This window comes from Lepus europaeus, chromosome 9 (assembly GCF_033115175.1).
Source record: "Lepus europaeus isolate LE1 chromosome 9, mLepTim1.pri, whole genome shotgun sequence".
Lineage (NCBI taxonomy): Eukaryota > Metazoa > Chordata > Mammalia > Lagomorpha > Leporidae > Lepus > Lepus europaeus.
Window position 1 is genome coordinate 60,451,903 of NC_084835.1, and position 17,625 is coordinate 60,469,527.

Here is a 17,625-nt window from a genome sequence, read left to right on the forward strand (position 1 = left end):
AAATCTTTCTCCCTTGCCCCTGAAAGTACACAAATAGGGGTTGGAGTTACGGTGCAGCAGGTTAAGCTGTTGCTTGTGATATGAGCACCCCATATCAGAGTGCTGATTCAAGTCCTGGCTGCTCCACTTCCAACCCAACTTACTGTGAATGCCCCTGGGAAGGGAGCAGAGGATGGCCCAAGTACTTGGGTCCCCTGCCACCCATGTAGGAGATTCAGATGGAGCTCCTGACTCCGGGCTTCAGCTTGACTCAGCCCTGGCTATTGCAGACCTTTGGGAGAGTGAATCAACAGATGGAAGGTCTCTCTCTCTCTCTCTCAAACAAAAAATAAATCTTTTAAAATCACACATATACACTAATTGATGCATTTCTAAAAATTGTGAAACCTCTCCCCAATCCCAACAAGTATGTTGTGCATATATGAGGATAAGTTGAAAAATTCACAGATAGTAGGGGCTGGTGGTGTGGTACAGCAGGGTGCCACTGCTTGCAATGTCACCATCCTGTATTGGAGTTCCAGTTCAAGTTCCGGTTGCTCTGCTTCTGATCCAGCTCACTGCTAATGCTCCTTGGAAAGCAGCAGAAGATGGCCCAAGCACATGAGCCCCTGTCATCCATGTGGGAGACCCACATAGAGTTCCAGCCTCCTGGCTTCAACATGGCCCAGCCCTGGCCATTGTGACCCTAAGGGGAGTGAACCACTGGATAGAATATCTCTGATTCTCTGTGTTCTCCCTCTCTTTCAGTTACTGTGCTATTCAAATCAATAAAAATAAACAAATTGTAGTTTGGTTCAAAAACTTTTTGAAGCTCATGCTTTATTTTTTCATAATATGCATTTTCAACAACTTTTTGAAGGCCCCTCAGGGACATGAATTTCAAATTTATTTGCATCAAAATAAACAATTTAAAAAATTCCATTTTCTAATGAGCTCTTTGAAGTTCCCTTGTGTGTACACCAAAGATAAGAATATTCCTGGTCTCCATCCCTCCTCAAACCCCTTCCCAGGACCCTGGGAGTCTGAGTGACAGGAACGAGGAGCATGCCTGAGGAACAGGGACAAGCTGAGGGTGTAATTCTCCTGCTTGCCACTAGGGCATACTCAGGGAACATGCTGGCTGAGCGGTGGTGGTCAAGTACACCGGGCTTAGCCTCCATGCTCAGACACAAACACAAGGCATCCTTTGGATTTATTGCTTTCATTTGATACTGCAACAAATATCCATTCAACACCTATTGTCAGGCAGTGGAGAAAGCTGCAGCCAACTCTCAGAAGGTAAGTTTGGGAAAGCTCTTGCACTTGCACTGTATCGCTGGCTGGGGTGGAAAAAATTTTACTGAAGCTTAATAAAGAATATCGGTGTTCCAGTGCTACTATAAAATTCTAGGTAAGTTTATAATGTGTACCAAGTCATAAGCAAAATGACACATAAGCAACGTGTGTGTGTGTGTATGTGTGTGTGTTGGGGGAAGGTACGTTTAGGCAAGATGGACTAAACTGTGGCTTATAATGGATGATTTCAGTTTTTCAGGTAAGTACCTGCAATCTTCCAAAATTTTCTTCCCTTTCTCTACTTAAAGTCTTGAATTCTAAATTGGGAGACTCAAAGAAAACCAAAATGGAATCACATTCAACCTTTGAGCGCTGTGAGAATCAAAATCTCGGAAGCGTGAATTGTTGATAATTCCAGCCAGCATAAGATAATTCACTGAGGTCTGAGAAATCCACTCTGAACACACAGGGATGAACCATTAAATAGGGTTTTGGGAAAGGAAGGACCCAGGATGCTTCCAGGAAAAGTACAATATTTGAATAAAACACATTAGCAAAAGTACTACGGGGGAGACCATAGCAGGGACATCAAAGGCAGAAAGAAGAGTATTAGCAAAGGCAGGGTGGTGTGAGAACTCACAGGCTTTTAGGGAGAAGAAGATTCCATATGCAAGGCTCATTAGATTCCAGGAGATGAAATAATGGGAGATGAAACAGTAAGTAAATATTGGGATTAGATCACAGAAGGTCTTAACTATTGAAACCAAACTTCTTTTTAAAGCTTTTTATTTTAAAAAAAGATTTATTTATTTTTTGAAAGGCAGGATTACAGAGACAGAGGAGAGACAAAGGTTTTCCATCTGCTGGTTTACTCCCAAAATGGCCATAATGACCAAGGCGGTGCCAGGCTGAAGCCAGGAGTTTCACCTGGGTCTCCCCATGGATGACAAGAACCAAGGGACTTGGGCCATCTTCCACTGCTTTCCCAAGCACATTATCAGAGAGCTGGATTGGAAGTGGAGCAACTGGGACTCAAACCTGTGCCACAGTGTTGGCTCCAACACCAAACTTTTTAACATGGCACTAAAATCTCATTGTTCTATATTAGGACTCTCTATTGATGGTGATTAACTGAGCCCAACTGTCTAGGCTTGGGTTCTTGCAAAGTTTTCAACTCTTGATTTATCAATGCCTCAATCAGTTGACAATTCCAGAACTTTCTATTTTACTATGTGTTCAAGCAAAACTGCACTTTATAGTCTAGTCACCCATTAAATTAAATGTCTGAGTTTGATTTTTTTTAAATTATTTCTGTAGCTAGCTGCTAAAAGGCAGTTACTTGTAGAGCAGGACAAACAATATCTTCTCTACCTGTTTTTCTCCAACACCTTACACATACTAAGTGTTTTAAAAATCTCCAGATGTGTTACTCTCATTCTCATGATCAGGAGTCTAGAATTTACTCACTAGGCAATTGAAAGGTATATAAAGTAAGGGAAGTAGATTGAAAATACTTGAACATATATCCTTTTGCATTTGGGAATATTATTGGCTGACAGACTTCAAGAAGTCGGTTTGAGATGCAATGTTCTAAATTCTTTTTTTTTTTTTTTTTTTTGGACAGGCAGAGTGGATAGTGAGAGAGAGAGACAGAGAGAAAGGTCTTCCTTTGCCGTTGGTTCACCCTCCAATGGCCGCTGCGGCCGGCTCTAGTGCTGATCCGAAGCCAGGAGCCAGGTGCTTCCCCTGGTCTCCCATGTGGGTGCAGGGCCCAAGCACTTGGGCCATCCTCCACTGCCTTCCCGGGCCATAGCAGAGAGCTGGCCTGGAAGAGGGGCAACCAGGATAGAATCCGGCGCCCCAACCGGGACTAGAACCTGGTCTGCCGGCGCTGCAAGGCGGAGGATTAGCCTACGGCGCCGGCCAGCAATGTTCTAAATTCTAATAGCTACTCCTAAATTGCCTACAAATAAGTTGCAAAGTATATGTTTCCATCAACAGTCTAGGCATGTATAGATTTTTCCACATCACTGAGGAACACTACATATGACAGAAATTTAAACTTTCTGCATTACTTGCTTTATTTCATTTCCTAATCATTAGTAAGGTTGGACAAGCACTTTATCATTTGCCAGTTAGATTTTTCGTATGAGTTGCCTGCTCTTACTTTCTTTCCACTTGTTTTTCCCTAAAGGGGGGTTTTGTCTTCCTTTTTAATGTATAATAAGTCAATGTATATTGCAGCCACCAGTCTGTTGACTGCTAGTTAGTTGAAATGACTTCTCCAAGTTTTTCATTTGTATTTAGACTTTCTTCATGGTATCATTAATCATTCATAAGTTTAAAATATTATAAAACCGAATATGCCCATCTTTTTTTTAAATACCTTCTAGGATTCCAGCTTAGAAAGGCATATTACAAAAATGTGTCTATATTTTTCTTATATTGTTATTAACTTTTCTGTTTAGTTCATAAATTTATCTGATATCTAGTTTTATATGATGTGAAGTGGGGGTCTCATGAGGCATACTATTCTTCCAACAAAATGCTAGGCCTGCTAACATACACTAAATTGTATTTATCTATATTCATAAATGAACTTGTGCTAGAATTTCTCTTGCAAAATATTGGAAGGACATGTATCTAATTATTAATAACAGCAGTTACTTCTGAAAAGTCAAGTTGAGAAGCAAGCATATTTGATTTTGAAAGCTTAAAATAGTCTTTTAGAGAATGGTATAACATTTATAACCTGACAAAATGAAAGATCTTGATAGCTATTGAGGAAGGGTGTAATTATCAGAGCCAGCTTTTCGGAAGGTAACTGTGATGAAATTGAACCGCTGAACTGGGCAGTGAGGTAGAAGCAGGATGGGAGTCAGTACGAGGACAAGGGGAAAAGAAAGCAGAGGTTGGGGAAGGTTGGGGAAAGCTGATGCTATCAATTGTCAATTTTGTTCTTGGAAAAAGCACCACTATCAGTATGTTCCATCATTAATTCTTTGGTACATCTTTCACAGGAGGCAGAGGCTACTGGAGAATAAGCTAAACCTACAGTATGTTCATTTGCAGCATCTGCAACCCCCAACCTGCTTCTTTGTCTCTCCATCAGAAACCATCCAAATTTGTTTTCTTCCCGAAAGAAACACCTGTGTCACTTATCACTAACCATTTCTCAGACATGGTAACTTGGCCCATCTTCTGGATTTTACCTATATTCAAAAGTGGCCCTGACAGAAGATGGTGTTCTATGGTTCCCACTTCTATGAGGACATCTGTTTGTCACTTAAGATGTGATGCCTAAGACTGAGGACCGAGTCTGGGAAAACATTAGTCGTCACCTCCAGTAGGAATCTGTCTACAGGGTAGACTTTGGCACAGGCTGCATGGATCACAGCACGGAGGTTCAGCTTGGATTAAGAAGAGCTCCCTCCAGAGGTTCCACCTAAGGCCTGTTCAGAGAACTCCTTTCCTTCTTACTTCCAGAAAACAGGAGGAAAAGAAAAGAGATTTGGTGGCCAGAAAACCTGCATTAATCACTTGAGCCTGATTCACACACTTGACAATTCTCCTTTGGTGCCTAGAAAAATGAACCAACCTGTTCTACTTACAAATATCTGATTTTTAAAACCCTGATTTATGACACATTCATGCATCCCCCATTGTACTAGCATTTAGATCAGTGTTCAACTGGGAGATCCTGGCTGTTGAGTCAGAGAGATTAATGGGTTCTTTCTTTGAATTATTATTCCTGCTGTTTTCATGGGGAAGTTACTTATCACGCAAGGATATATGTCTAGAGGGATTAGAAAGAATCTTGCTACTATTTTCTCTCTGTAGAGCAATACATGGGTTTCTAGGATAGGTGGACTTAATGCTTAGAATTTAAAGTTGATTTCAAAAACTATATCCTTTCTAGTAAAACAAACAAACAAAACACCCAAAAAACATTTCCTATTCTTAGGGAAGAATCTCTCCAACTGACACCTAAAAACAATCATGGAGCTAAAAATCTTGACGATAAGAGTCTCATCACTGAAGAGGAAAAAAAAAAAAAAAAGAACTCATCTGATTTGATTATGAAGCTTAGCTCCATAAAAGCTGAACCATGAATTTTCATAAAACTCAAGTCATTTCAACGAAGCAGCCCATGAACAGCATCAATAAAAGCATGAAAATCCACTTTTTTCTTTTATCTTTCTTCATTTAGCTTTCACTTACTGTTATTATTATTTTGCATTTCAATACCAATTTTCAAAAGGCAAAAAGAAACATAAATGTGGGGCTAGTTGGGTCACAGGAGGGGTTTACCAGTGATTCCTGTCTGACAGCCAATCTGCCCAGGCTTTTGTCAGCAGTTGTGAAAGGCATTCAAGCACAGGTTCCATATGAGGATCTGCCACAATTTTTAGAAACTGTACAACATATAATTTTGTTGAATTTGCATTCAAATAAATGCTAGCCTTAAAAAAAAAACACCTGTTCCTATGACAATAGGCATAGTGAAACGACGCTTACACAAATGTGATGATGAATGTCACTCAGTTATTGCTGTTATTTTTTTCCTTGAGCAATTCATCAAATTCTTCTCTGCTGTCTATCACCCAACTATTTGATATGCCTCAGCAGACAAAATCACGCCACAGAAGTCTAAAGGATGCTTTGCTAATACTCAGAAGCCAAAAGACATCATTTTATTGCTACTTTGGAGACAATTTTTATTGACTTTGCTAATTGGATAATCAGTATTCTTCTACAATTCAGGACTAAAATATTTCATAGCTAAGCAAGAATAGGATTCTGTAGTTACATACTAATCAACGTATGTTTCAAAATACTTACCTTTTTTCCATAGAGGTGACTTTTAAAATGTTACGCTGTGTCTCAACATATAATAACATACCATCTGAGAACTCCCTACCCACTATAATACACAGCCTGAAATTATGCAGATTCAGAAACTCTATCATTTTTCAGTTTTTTTGTGTCCATACAATAACCATTATAACTATTGAAAGCATTAATTTTAAAACGCATTGTATAATCATACTAATTGGCTTAACTTATCAGAATAAAGTAGAATACAAATTAAATTACAAGTGTATATACTACCTCATATAAAGTGATTACACCATATGTTTGGGTGGGTTCTCTCCACTGAAGAAATATCTTCTCTTCAAAGGTACTTCCTTGGATGGATTCAGTGGGGACAGCACCTGGGACTAAAGGAGGGCAGGGAAAGATGAATGTGTGAGAAATAATTTTCTTCCCCCCAAAAATCAAGGTAGATTTTTCTAGACTTAAGCTTTTACTCCTTATTGAAGTATACACCGTAAGAATCTACAGATACACATTTCTTTTTAAAAATGTGCAGTCTAAACCCACTGTAGCCATGCTATCTGTCCAATGAAAAACAATTCTGTCATGTTTTCTTTGAAGTTTGAGTAAATTGGAGCTCAGGAGTTATCTTTTAAATGAACTTTTTCATTATCCCAAACTAAATGATAGATATATACACTATCATGGATGTACTTTATAACTGTATTATTGAATGCAAAATGCATGTCAAAGAACATTGTATATGTACTGTCACACTAGTATATCTATTAAAAACACACACAAATCTGAGGTTGATATAGATTAAATACAATGCAATTTAAAAAATTATTTTGTTAAGAATATAGGAGTCTCAGGGAGGTTGAGGCCATTTTTTTCAGAGCTTAAAATATGTAACAACTTAGAAATTTATAAGAAAATCTAATCAACTTAAGGGAACATGAAGATTTACTTGCCAATTTTCTATAAAATGACATTTAATATTATTTTTAAAGGATTATTTATCACCAATTTTAAACTCAGTTTTTGAGTATGCTTTGTAATATACATACTTCAATTACCATGATGTATATGAGCTAGTTTATAAACAAGATATTTATGAAATATACCAGAATAATTATACTGTTTATAAATACATATATATTTGAGGCTGGCGCCGCGGCTTACTAGGCTAATCCTCCACCTGCGGTGCCAGCACACCGGGTTCTAGTTTCGGTTGGGGTGCCGGATTCTGTCCCGGTTGCTCCTCTTCCAGTCCAGCTCTCTGCTGCGGCTAAGGAAGGCAGTGGAGGATGGCCCAAGTGCTTGGGCCCTGCACCTGCATAGGAGACCAGGAGGAAGCACCTGGCTGCTGGCTTCAGATCAGCACAGCATGCTGGTCGTAGCAGCCATCCGGGGGGTGAACCAACGGGAAGAAGACCTTTCTCTCTGTCTCTCTTTCTCTCACTGTCTAACTCTGCCTGTCAAACAATACATACATACATACATACATACATACATATTTGAGAGTATATAAATTTATTGGTGATGGGAATGAATGATCAAACAGTTATTTAGAGAGAGCTCAAATGTCCTGATTTCAAAACTTACGACAAAGCTACAATAATCAAGACAGTTTTGGCATAAGGGTAGACATATTGATCAATGGATTGGAATTAGGAATCCCTTTGTGTTTATAAACCTTTGTATTTGCAGTCAATTGCTTTCCTTATTGAAAAGTACCAGCAAAATTCAATGAGAAAATCATCTTTTCTAAAAATATTTCAAGCAAGAAAATTAAATCAAAACAGACTTAAGACCTAAACATAAGAACTAAGAAACTTTTAGAAGAAAGTAAATGCAAATCTTCATGACCTTGCATTAGGTGATTGTTTTTTAGCTATGACACTGAAAAGCAAAAGAAATAAAAGAAAATAGAGTAAAAGTGGAAACAATTATGCTTCACAGGGCACCATTAAGAAAGTGAAAAGACAACAAAGAGAATGCCAGAAAGTTTTTGAAAATCATACATCTGATAAGAGACTTGTATCTAGAATACATAAAGAACTATTAAAGCCTCATAATAAGAACTCAGAAATGCATAAAGGCTCTGAATAGCAGCGCTCCAAAGAAGATACACAAATAGCCACTAAGCACAAGAAAAAGACACTCATCATATTAACCAGTAGGAAACAGCAGATCAAAATCAAGATGTGATGTCATCTCATACCAACTAAGAGAGACTTCTCTAATCAAAAAAACCAGCTAATAACAAACGTAGGCAAGACCATGGAGAGACTGGAACCCTCATACACTGATGGGAGGAACATAAAAATTGTACAACTACTTTGAAAACAGGACAAACCTGTCCCTCAAATGGTTAAACATAGGTAAAGTTACCATATGACCCAGTAGTTCATTCCGAGATATGCACCCAAGAAAACTGTAAACATACCTCAACTCAAGACTTACAAAACAATACTCATGGTAGCATTGTTTGGAATAGCTGGAAAGTGGAAAAGGAACCCAAATGTTCAGTAACTAGTGAATAGATAAACATATCTCATAAAGTTTAAAAAGGGAGATTGCAGAAGTATCTTAGATGATGGGAGGTTAAAATGCATCTTTCAATGGTTGGTAACATTGTCACAGGTGGGGAAAATGGCCTAGAATTTCAAAAGGACCCACAGGTACTATCCACTTTGGAGTTGAGGGGCTACTTACACATAGACATGGGACTTTGTTGAAGTATTGTTTAGCAGGAAAAAACATCCTGATGCAGGTTAGAGGCCTGAGTTATGATTGAAGACTCTCCAATAATTAAGTTGTGCAATTTGAAAAATTACTGAAACTCCTTGGGTCTCAGTCACCTCATTTATAAAATGAAAATGTTGGATTAATTTGATTCGTGATGCCCAAACTCTAAATAGTATAAAATATGAAAATAATTATTGGTCCTAGGTTGAAGAAATCAATGTGAGACTACATCTAAGCAAAGAAAAACAAAGTACTTAAGAAGTAATTTTCCAGGCCGGCGCCGTGGCTCAACAGGCTAATCCTCCACCTAGCGGCGCTGGCACAACGGGTTCTAGTCCCGGTCGGGGCGCCAGATTCTGTCCCGGTTGCCCCTCTTCCAGGCCAGCTCTCTGCTATGGCCTGGGAGTGCAGTGGAGGATGGCCCAAGTGCTTGGGCCCTGCACCCGCATGGGAGACCAGGAGAAGCACCTGGCTCCTGCCTTCGGATCAGCGCGGTGCGCTGGCCGCGGTGGCCATTGGAGGGTGAACCAATGCCAAAGGAAGACCTTTCTCTCTGCCTCTCTCTCTCACTGTCCACTCTGCCTGTCCAAAAAAAAAAAAAAAAAAAAAAAGAAAAAGAAAAAGAAAAAGAAGTAATTTTCCTTGGTGAATCCCAAGGAAAGTTGAACGCTATATTCTGAGACTAAAGCATTCATGCTAGCTGGGAGTTGACTGAAACAGGCCACGGCTGAGAGAACTCTGTGAAGGCTTTTCTTCTTTAACTTGAGATGGTTTATTATGATGTCATTATCAGTTTTCTTCCAGTTTAAGACAACTTGAGGATCAGCTCTGTAATTTTATGACAGTATTTCTTACTGTAAAATATTTAATAATATAGGTACAGGTGCAACAAAAGTAAAAACTTAGAAATAGCAAACTTCTAGTTTCATTCAATTAGTATAAGAAGGAATAAAATAGTTATATTTATCAGAGAATATCTTAACAGGATGAACATTAAAGAGTACAGGAGGAGACCTTGTAACTAAAGTCATGTGCCCATGGTCGCAGGAAAACTTGTGTGAGATTCATATTTTCTTTTTCAAGGTTAGGAACATATCAATTTTTTAAAAAGTACCAGAAGTTTAATTAAATTTAGAGAAGATAGTACTTCACAGGAACTGAAATCTACTAAAGCGTTGGTTTTTTTTTTTTTTTTTTTTTTTGGAGTTCAGGGAATTCAAGATTTTGGATATTTAGACATAATATCAAATTTTGTGTAATTTATTCTTATATTATCTAGTAATACTCTTAACAGTAGTAAAATATAAAACTTCTCTGATACTTTCTGATGAAATAAACAGTATTTCAACAAAAATATTATTCTGCCATAAATTCACAATATTCAATGAATTATAGCCTTCTTTACAGTAGATCAACAAAGTGATCCTGTTTTCTTTACTCTTTAGACTCAGCATTATTTGACAATTATTCCATTACTCTCCTTCTTCTTCCTGATTTTTCTTAAATATGGTTTTTTTGGGGAGTTACAAAATATAATTGAAAATAAAAGTTTTTCTAATTAACTGGATGCTGGTATGATATGAAAACAATAGATTTTAAAATAGAAGTAATGCATGCTCTGACTTCTGAGACTAGTAAGATAATTTTACAAACAGAGCAAATGAGTGACTCCAACCTCATGTTTTGGGCACACTTAACAGAATTCCTAGCTCACGTCAGTTCTCCATTTGGAACAATGTGTTGTGTGGGTTCATGCTTCCACAAGACATATCTGCTCATCTCTAGAAAGAACTGCATTCGATCTCTCCCTGACTTAAATGTAAGAGTTGATTAAAACCTGAATTAAATGTTTAATAGTAATACTTTATTATTTCATGTATAGACAAAGTAATTTTAAGTGATCAGTACCACTTGATACCATGCATATTGCTATAGAAAGAAAACCAATGATGTCTTCTCTCAAGTAATTTCCAGTTGAAACAAAAAAGAACATATAATATAATGAGGGAACAAGGAAGACACATAATGCGTTGTGATGAATCATTACAATAACAACAACAACAGTTCTATATTAAAGGCCCCTCTGCAGTAGGCACAATGAGCATTCCATGCAAATGTCTTTTAATCCTAATATGACTGAGGATTATTACTATTCCCAGCTCTCAGATGAGGAAACTGAGGCTCAGAGCATGAAGGGACTTACCAGTGCAAATGAGGTCAGCCAGATCAGAGTGCTGCGGCTGGCAGATCAGAGCCAGCTTCAGGAAAGCCCAAGGAGAATTTGAGAATTTGAGGGTGGCAGAGGAGACAGAAGCAAGAAGGGCAGGTGGAAGGGCATTGGCAGAGAGGAACAGACAGCCTGTGGCAAAGAGCTCAGGATGCAGGGAATGGGGCATGAAGAACCAACACTGAGGCGACACCTTTGCAGAGCGAGGGGCATTGGAGGCAAAGGTAATCCTGCTGGAGCCCAGCACAAGACTCCAGGAGATGTTGAAAGCAGGCCTTGGGAGGAACGAGTGACGAAGAGGAAGACTCACTGGGTGGCCCTGAAGAGAGAAAGACATGACCAATACATTTCAAAAATTAGTTAAGTGAAAATGAAGAACACACTGAGAAAAGGCCAGACTCACAAAGAAAAGTTAGAAACGATTACAGACATTTTGGCATAAACCAATAAGGATCTGATATAGAAAGCATTAATTGAGAGAAATGAAAGTTCTGATAGTGTGGAAGCAGAAATAACAGATGTTAGGTCAGGAATAAGTAAATACAGAAGAAGAGGGTCCAGTGATCATTTGCTGCCACTGCCCAGGCCATCTCTGTCCTGTCCTTTAGGAAAAGGAGTATTGAGGAAGAGCTGGAGAATACAGACACAGGGTGGCAAGGGCAGCCTTGACCAGGTGATTTGCATCAACCCCTGACTCTCATCTAACACAACTGTAATACAACAACTGCTTGAGGGTAGCTGACCTGAGCAGGACTTGAGGGGCAACAAAAAAGAGAAAGACCTTTGTTTACTCTGGCAGAGCTGGTGTTTTCTCCTACAGCAACCTGCAAGGAGGTGAGAAGGGAATAGCACCCAAAAGTACTTTTCCAGCTCTCTAAATGAAACTACTAACAACTCACGACATTTAATCCATGATCAACATGATCTAATCAGAAAGGGACATCCAAATGCAGGAAGCACATAGAACTCCTAATAGAAATGACCAGAAAAGATCTTTATCATGACACATTGTAATCAAACTCTCCGCAGTAAAACATAAGGAAAAGATTCTAAATAGTGCATGAGAGAAATGCCAGATTGCTTTCAGAGGATCTCCAATTAGACTCACAGCGGACTTCTCATCAGAAACCCTACAGGCTAGGAGAGAATGGCAAGATATATTCCAAGTCTTAAGAGAAAAAAACTGTCAACTCAAAATACTGTACCCTGTAAAGCTCTCATTTATAAATGAAAGTGCATAAAGGCCTTTCATAACAAACAGAAATTAAAAGAATTTATCACTACCCATCCAGCCTTGCAAAAGATTCTTAAAGATGTGCTGCACACAGAAACACAGAAACATGGTCATTACTATAAAAGAAGGTAAAAGAAGAAAATCTCCCAGTAAAAGTACAAAGAAAATCCCAAGTAAAAAATAGGAATATTTATGGGAAAATGGCAGGGCCAAGTAGTTATTCATAAATAGTCACCTTGAATATAAATGGCCTCAACTCTCCAATTAAAAGACTGGCTGAATGGATTAAAAAACAAAACCCATCTATTTGCTGCCTACAAGAAACACATCTCACCAAAAAAAAAAAAAATGCATGAAGACTGAAAGTGAAATGATGGAAAAAGATATTCCGTGTTAACCGAAACCAAAAGGGCTGGTGTAGCCATCCTAATATCAGACAAAATAGACATTAACACAAAAACTTTTAAGAGACAAAGGAGAGCAATATGTAATGATTAAGGGATCAATTCAACAGGAAGATATGACTATTATAAACATATATGCACCTAATTATAGGGCACCTGACTATTGAAAAGAAATGTTAAGGGATCTAAAGGGAGACATAGACTCAAATGCAATAGTAATGGGGGACTTTAATACCCCACTTTCAGCAATGGACAGATCAACCAGACAGAAAATCAGAAAGTAAACCACAGAGTTAACTGACACTATAGACCAAATGGACCTAACAGATATCAACAAAACTTTTCATCCTACAGTTACAGAATACATATTCTTCCTAGCAGTGCATGGAACTTTCTCTAGGATTGACCACATGCTAGGCCATAAGGCAAGTCTCAGCAAATTCAAAAAAATCAAAAAAACGCCATGCATCTTCTTGGACTACAATGGAATGTAGCTGGAAATCAGCATATGAAAGAGTTATCTACACCCCCTTGTTTAGTGCAGCTCAATTCACAATAGCTAAGAGATGGAATCAATTCAAATGCCCATCATCTGAAGACTGGATAAAGAAATTATGGGATATGTACACTATGGAGTACTAAACAGTGGTAAAAAAAATGAAATCTGGTCATTTACAACAAAATGAATGAATCTGGAAAACATTATACTGATTGAAATAAGCCAGTGCCAGAAAGACAAATATCGTATGTTCTCCCTGATCTGTGGTAACTAATAGAGCACCTAAAAGGCAATCTCTGGAAGTGAAATTGATACTTTGAGAAGCAATGACTTGAACATCACTTGTCTTGACTGTTGGGGAACAGCTTTATTTACATATATTCTATTTGTTGAACTCTTTACTTAACCTAAAGTTAAACATATGTGTACAAATTCAATTGAAAATAGATCTCAGTATAAAATAAGAGTGGGAATAAGAGAGGAAGGAGGAAGAAAGGTGGGAGTATGAGTGGGATGGCAGGCACAGTGGGAAGAATCACCGTGTTCCTAATATTGTAATTATGAAGTACATGAAGTTTGTAACTGTAAAGCTGTGTAGTTCTGCATATATTCCTACAGACTTACTTCTAAGGGTACAGTTTAAAAACTTGCCATAGGACCCCAAATCCCCTAAGCTGGGTAGAAAAATACCATTTTAAGTGTTAAAGTGATCATATGGCTAGGATTATGTGTCTGGCAATGATAATAGATTGAATTAAAAAGAAGTGAATGCTCCAACATGGGAGGCAGTACACAGAAAACTCATAGAATGAAAATCACTTTAAATAGCACTCCAACCTCAGAATCGGTCCTTAAGGCTTTCTGCTCTGGCTGAAAAGTCCAAGACACTGTGGCAAAATATTTCTTACATGAAAGACCTTGCTGAATGAGACCCCAGTGGAAAGAAGTGGTCATCAAAGAAGGAGGTACTTTTCTCTGAAGGGAGGAGAGAACTTCCACTCTGCTTATGGTCTTGTCTAAATACTGACAGATGGGGTTGGCGTTGTGGCTCACTTGGTTAATCCTCTGTCTGTGGCACCAGCATCCCATATGGGTCCGGGTTCTAGTCCTGGTTGCTCCTCTTCCAGTCTAGCTCTCTGCTGTGGCCTGGGAGGGCAGTGGAGGATGGCCCAAGTGCTTGGGCTCCTGCACCTGCATGGGAGACCAGGAGGAAGCACCTGGCTCCTGGCTTCAGATCAGCATAGTGCCAGCCATGGAAGCCATTTGGGAAGTGAACCAACAGAAGGAAAACCTCTCTCTCTTCCTCTCTCTCTCTCTCACTGTCTATAACTCTACCTGTCAAGTAAATAAAAAAAATTAAATAAATACTGACAGAGTTTGTGGACTCAAAAGGCTTCCATAGCCTAGGTGGCTCATGTCAAGAGCCTCAGTTGACAACTGAAGCCATATGTAAGAGTGTTAATTGTTATGTTAACAACAGGAGTCACTGTGCACTAACTTCCCTTGAGGGCCTTTGTCCTCAAAGAGTCGTATTATAATTATGTCTAAGTGCTAGCAAAAGATGTGTCATTCTTGGGTGCTTCTTTATAGTTAATTAAGTTTCTAAAAAAAAAGTGAAATTAACTTTAAGATTCAATGACTTTGAACAGCCCTTTTCTCTACTGTTGAGGAACAGGGTTTTTTTTGTTGTTGTTGTTGTGTTTTCTTTTTCTTTTTTGTGCAAACTGTTGAACTCTTTACTTAGCATAGAGTTGGTCTTCTGTGTATAAAGTTAGTGGAGAATGGATCTTAGTGGGAATGGGACTGGGGATGGGAGAAGAAGGAAGAAGAGGGGTGGGAGAGTGGGTTGGAGGGCGGGTATGGTGGAAAGAATCACTATATTCTGAAAGTTGTACTTGGGAAATGCATGAAGTTTGTATTCCTCAAATAAAAGGTTTCTTTGGGGGGGAAAGCATTAAAAAGAGAGAGGAAAAAAAGAAACTACTAACATCTCATGACATTTAACCCATGATCAAAAGGATCTAAACAGCTTCATGAAGAAACAAAACATTAAACATCTACTTTTCCCAGGAACACATATGTATTCATTTAATGAGCATCCTAAATTCTTTGCCACTGATCTTAATGCCTGGAAAATGAATTTGAGGTCAAATATAACTCTGTACATTATACTTGTGTATTCTGTATGCTGTATGAACATGTTTGACATAAGGACTCCCTGTATACTCAGTGCAGAAGCACATTTCTATCTGTGCTATGGGAGTCAAGGCATAATTTTACGATTTTTAAATTATTTTAGAACTTATTACAGTTGTGTATTTGCTTTCACTGTTTTGATGAATTGCTGGTGACATGCATAGTTTATTTGCTAAATCTTTGTTAATTAAGGTAATATTCAATTATGACATTGTTTATATCGGGAAAAATTATGTATCTCATGACCACCAACTATGTAGTTTCTGAACATGGTGCTAATAAGCAACGGTTGCCTCTACCTGGTGCTGAATTTTATACCTGAACAATGAAAAATGTTTCAGAATATCATTTAAATATATTTAAATAAACATCTCACATAAATAATCTAATACCCTAAAGAACAACTTTCCAGTCCAGCATGATAATAAAACTTGAATGAGGGATTATTTAGAACCAAACAGAATTATTATACATAGGAATTAAAATATATAAAAAATAGAGAATTACAATACATTTCCACATCTTTAGTCCCTTTTACCTCTTTCAAGGAGTGCTTACATGTGACAGAGGCCATGGATACACATGCAAATTAAAGAAAGCAAGTAGTTCTTTCCCTTGTTGGTATCAGACAGCTCTCAACAGAAAGGATGCAACTGTTATCTGAAAGGACGTGCTCACACAAGCAGATCACGGAGAGGTACTCACGGTCTTCATCCGTCTGGACAACGAGCGCCTGACTCTCCTTGCGGCCCTCGGGATTCATGAGGATGAGTTTCACGCTGACGTTGGTGTACGGCGACAGGTTCGTGATCGTGTGCTGCGGGTGCGAATTGTCGGGGTCCCAGCTTACTTCTTCTCGCACCTGTTCCTGGCCTCCAACTTGGTAACAGTAGTGGACGGTGAGATTGTAACTGTGACAGCGAGTTACATTATACCCAAACGGCTCCCAGCGGATAGTGATCTGTCGAGATTTCACCTCTACCACTTCGAGTTTTCTTGGGCCACGCATGGGATCTGTTTAGAAAAGCAGAGGAAAAAAAATAAGCAAAAACGATTCTAAAAGCTCTAGTGAAATCCAATTATTATAAATATTCCTGCGTGTTCCCAGTATCTGGTCTTCTTCATTGCTAGGCATTAGGCCACCCAGGATAAAGACCAAACTTTCCATTCTGCTGTGCAACAAAGCTTATTAACGTGGATGACAAATAGAATAAAAGGTCAAGAACAGTTTCTGGGAGGTGTTCTTAAAAAGAAGGGACACACCACGTTTGATACTTCTTCCTTCCTATTAGATTGAGGATATGATGTACGAAACTCGTGCAGCCATGAGGGACCATGAAGCTCCTAAGCATCAAGAATCCAAAGCAGTGTTGGAGGAGACAAGGGACCTGATAATCCCTCAACTATCACACCAGTTCTCAACATATGACCTCTGAACTTTTCATTAGAAGATAGTAAATGCTATATGATTTCAACCTTTCCCCCCTCTGACCTCTGATACAAGAAATCAATCTGAATACTAACACATGCGTATATTTAAATATATTGACATATATTTAATTTTTCTTTATTTTTTGTTTGAAAGGCATAGAAAGAGAGAGAGAGAGAGAGATTTTCTTTTTTTTTTTTGACAGGCAGAGTGGACAGTGAGAGAGAGAGAGACAGAGAGAAAGGTCTTCCTTTGCCGTTGGTTCACCCTCTAATGGCCGCCGCGGTAGCGCGCTGCGGCCGGCGCACTGCGCTGTTCCGATGGCAGGAGCCAGGTGCTTATCCTGGTCTTCCATGGGGTGCAGAGCCCAAACACTTGGGCCATCCTCCACTGCACTCCCTGGCCACAGCAGAGAGCTGGCCTGGAAGAGGGGCAACCGGGACAGGATCGGTGCCCCGACCGAGACTAGAACCCGGTGTGCCGGCGCCGCAAGGCGGAGGATTAGCCTGTTGAGCCACGGCGCCGGCCGAGAGAGAGAGAGAGATTTTCTATCTACTGGTTCATTCCTCAAATGACTGCATGAGCCAGGGCTGGATCAGGATGAAGCCAGGAGCTTGCAGCTTACTCAGGTCTCCCACATGGATGGCAGGGAACCAAGCACGGGAGCCATCACATGCATCCTTCCAGGGGGCACATTAGCAGCAGTCTGGATGGGAACAGGGTTTGGGATTTGAAACATGACATCCCAAGGGATGACCTGAACAGCATTGTGAAGTGTCCACCCCAATA

At 39.2% G+C, this 17,625-nt stretch overlaps 1 protein-coding gene across 2 annotated transcripts in view; it reads right to left on the reverse strand.

Moving 5' to 3' along the window:
- The window catches only part of PTPRM (protein tyrosine phosphatase receptor type M), an 884,602-nt gene that overhangs the window by 352,852 nt on the left and 514,125 nt on the right, over nucleotides 1-17,625 (reverse strand). For both annotated transcript variants that reach the window (XM_062201377.1, XM_062201376.1), the window contains exons 8-9: nucleotides 16,113-16,421; nucleotides 6,388-6,497 (exon numbers count right to left, since the gene is read on the reverse strand). In XM_062201377.1, coding sequence (XP_062057361.1) covers nucleotides 6,388-6,497; nucleotides 16,113-16,421 — 419 coding nt within the window. The remainder of the gene's footprint in view (nucleotides 1-6,387; nucleotides 6,498-16,112; nucleotides 16,422-17,625) is intronic.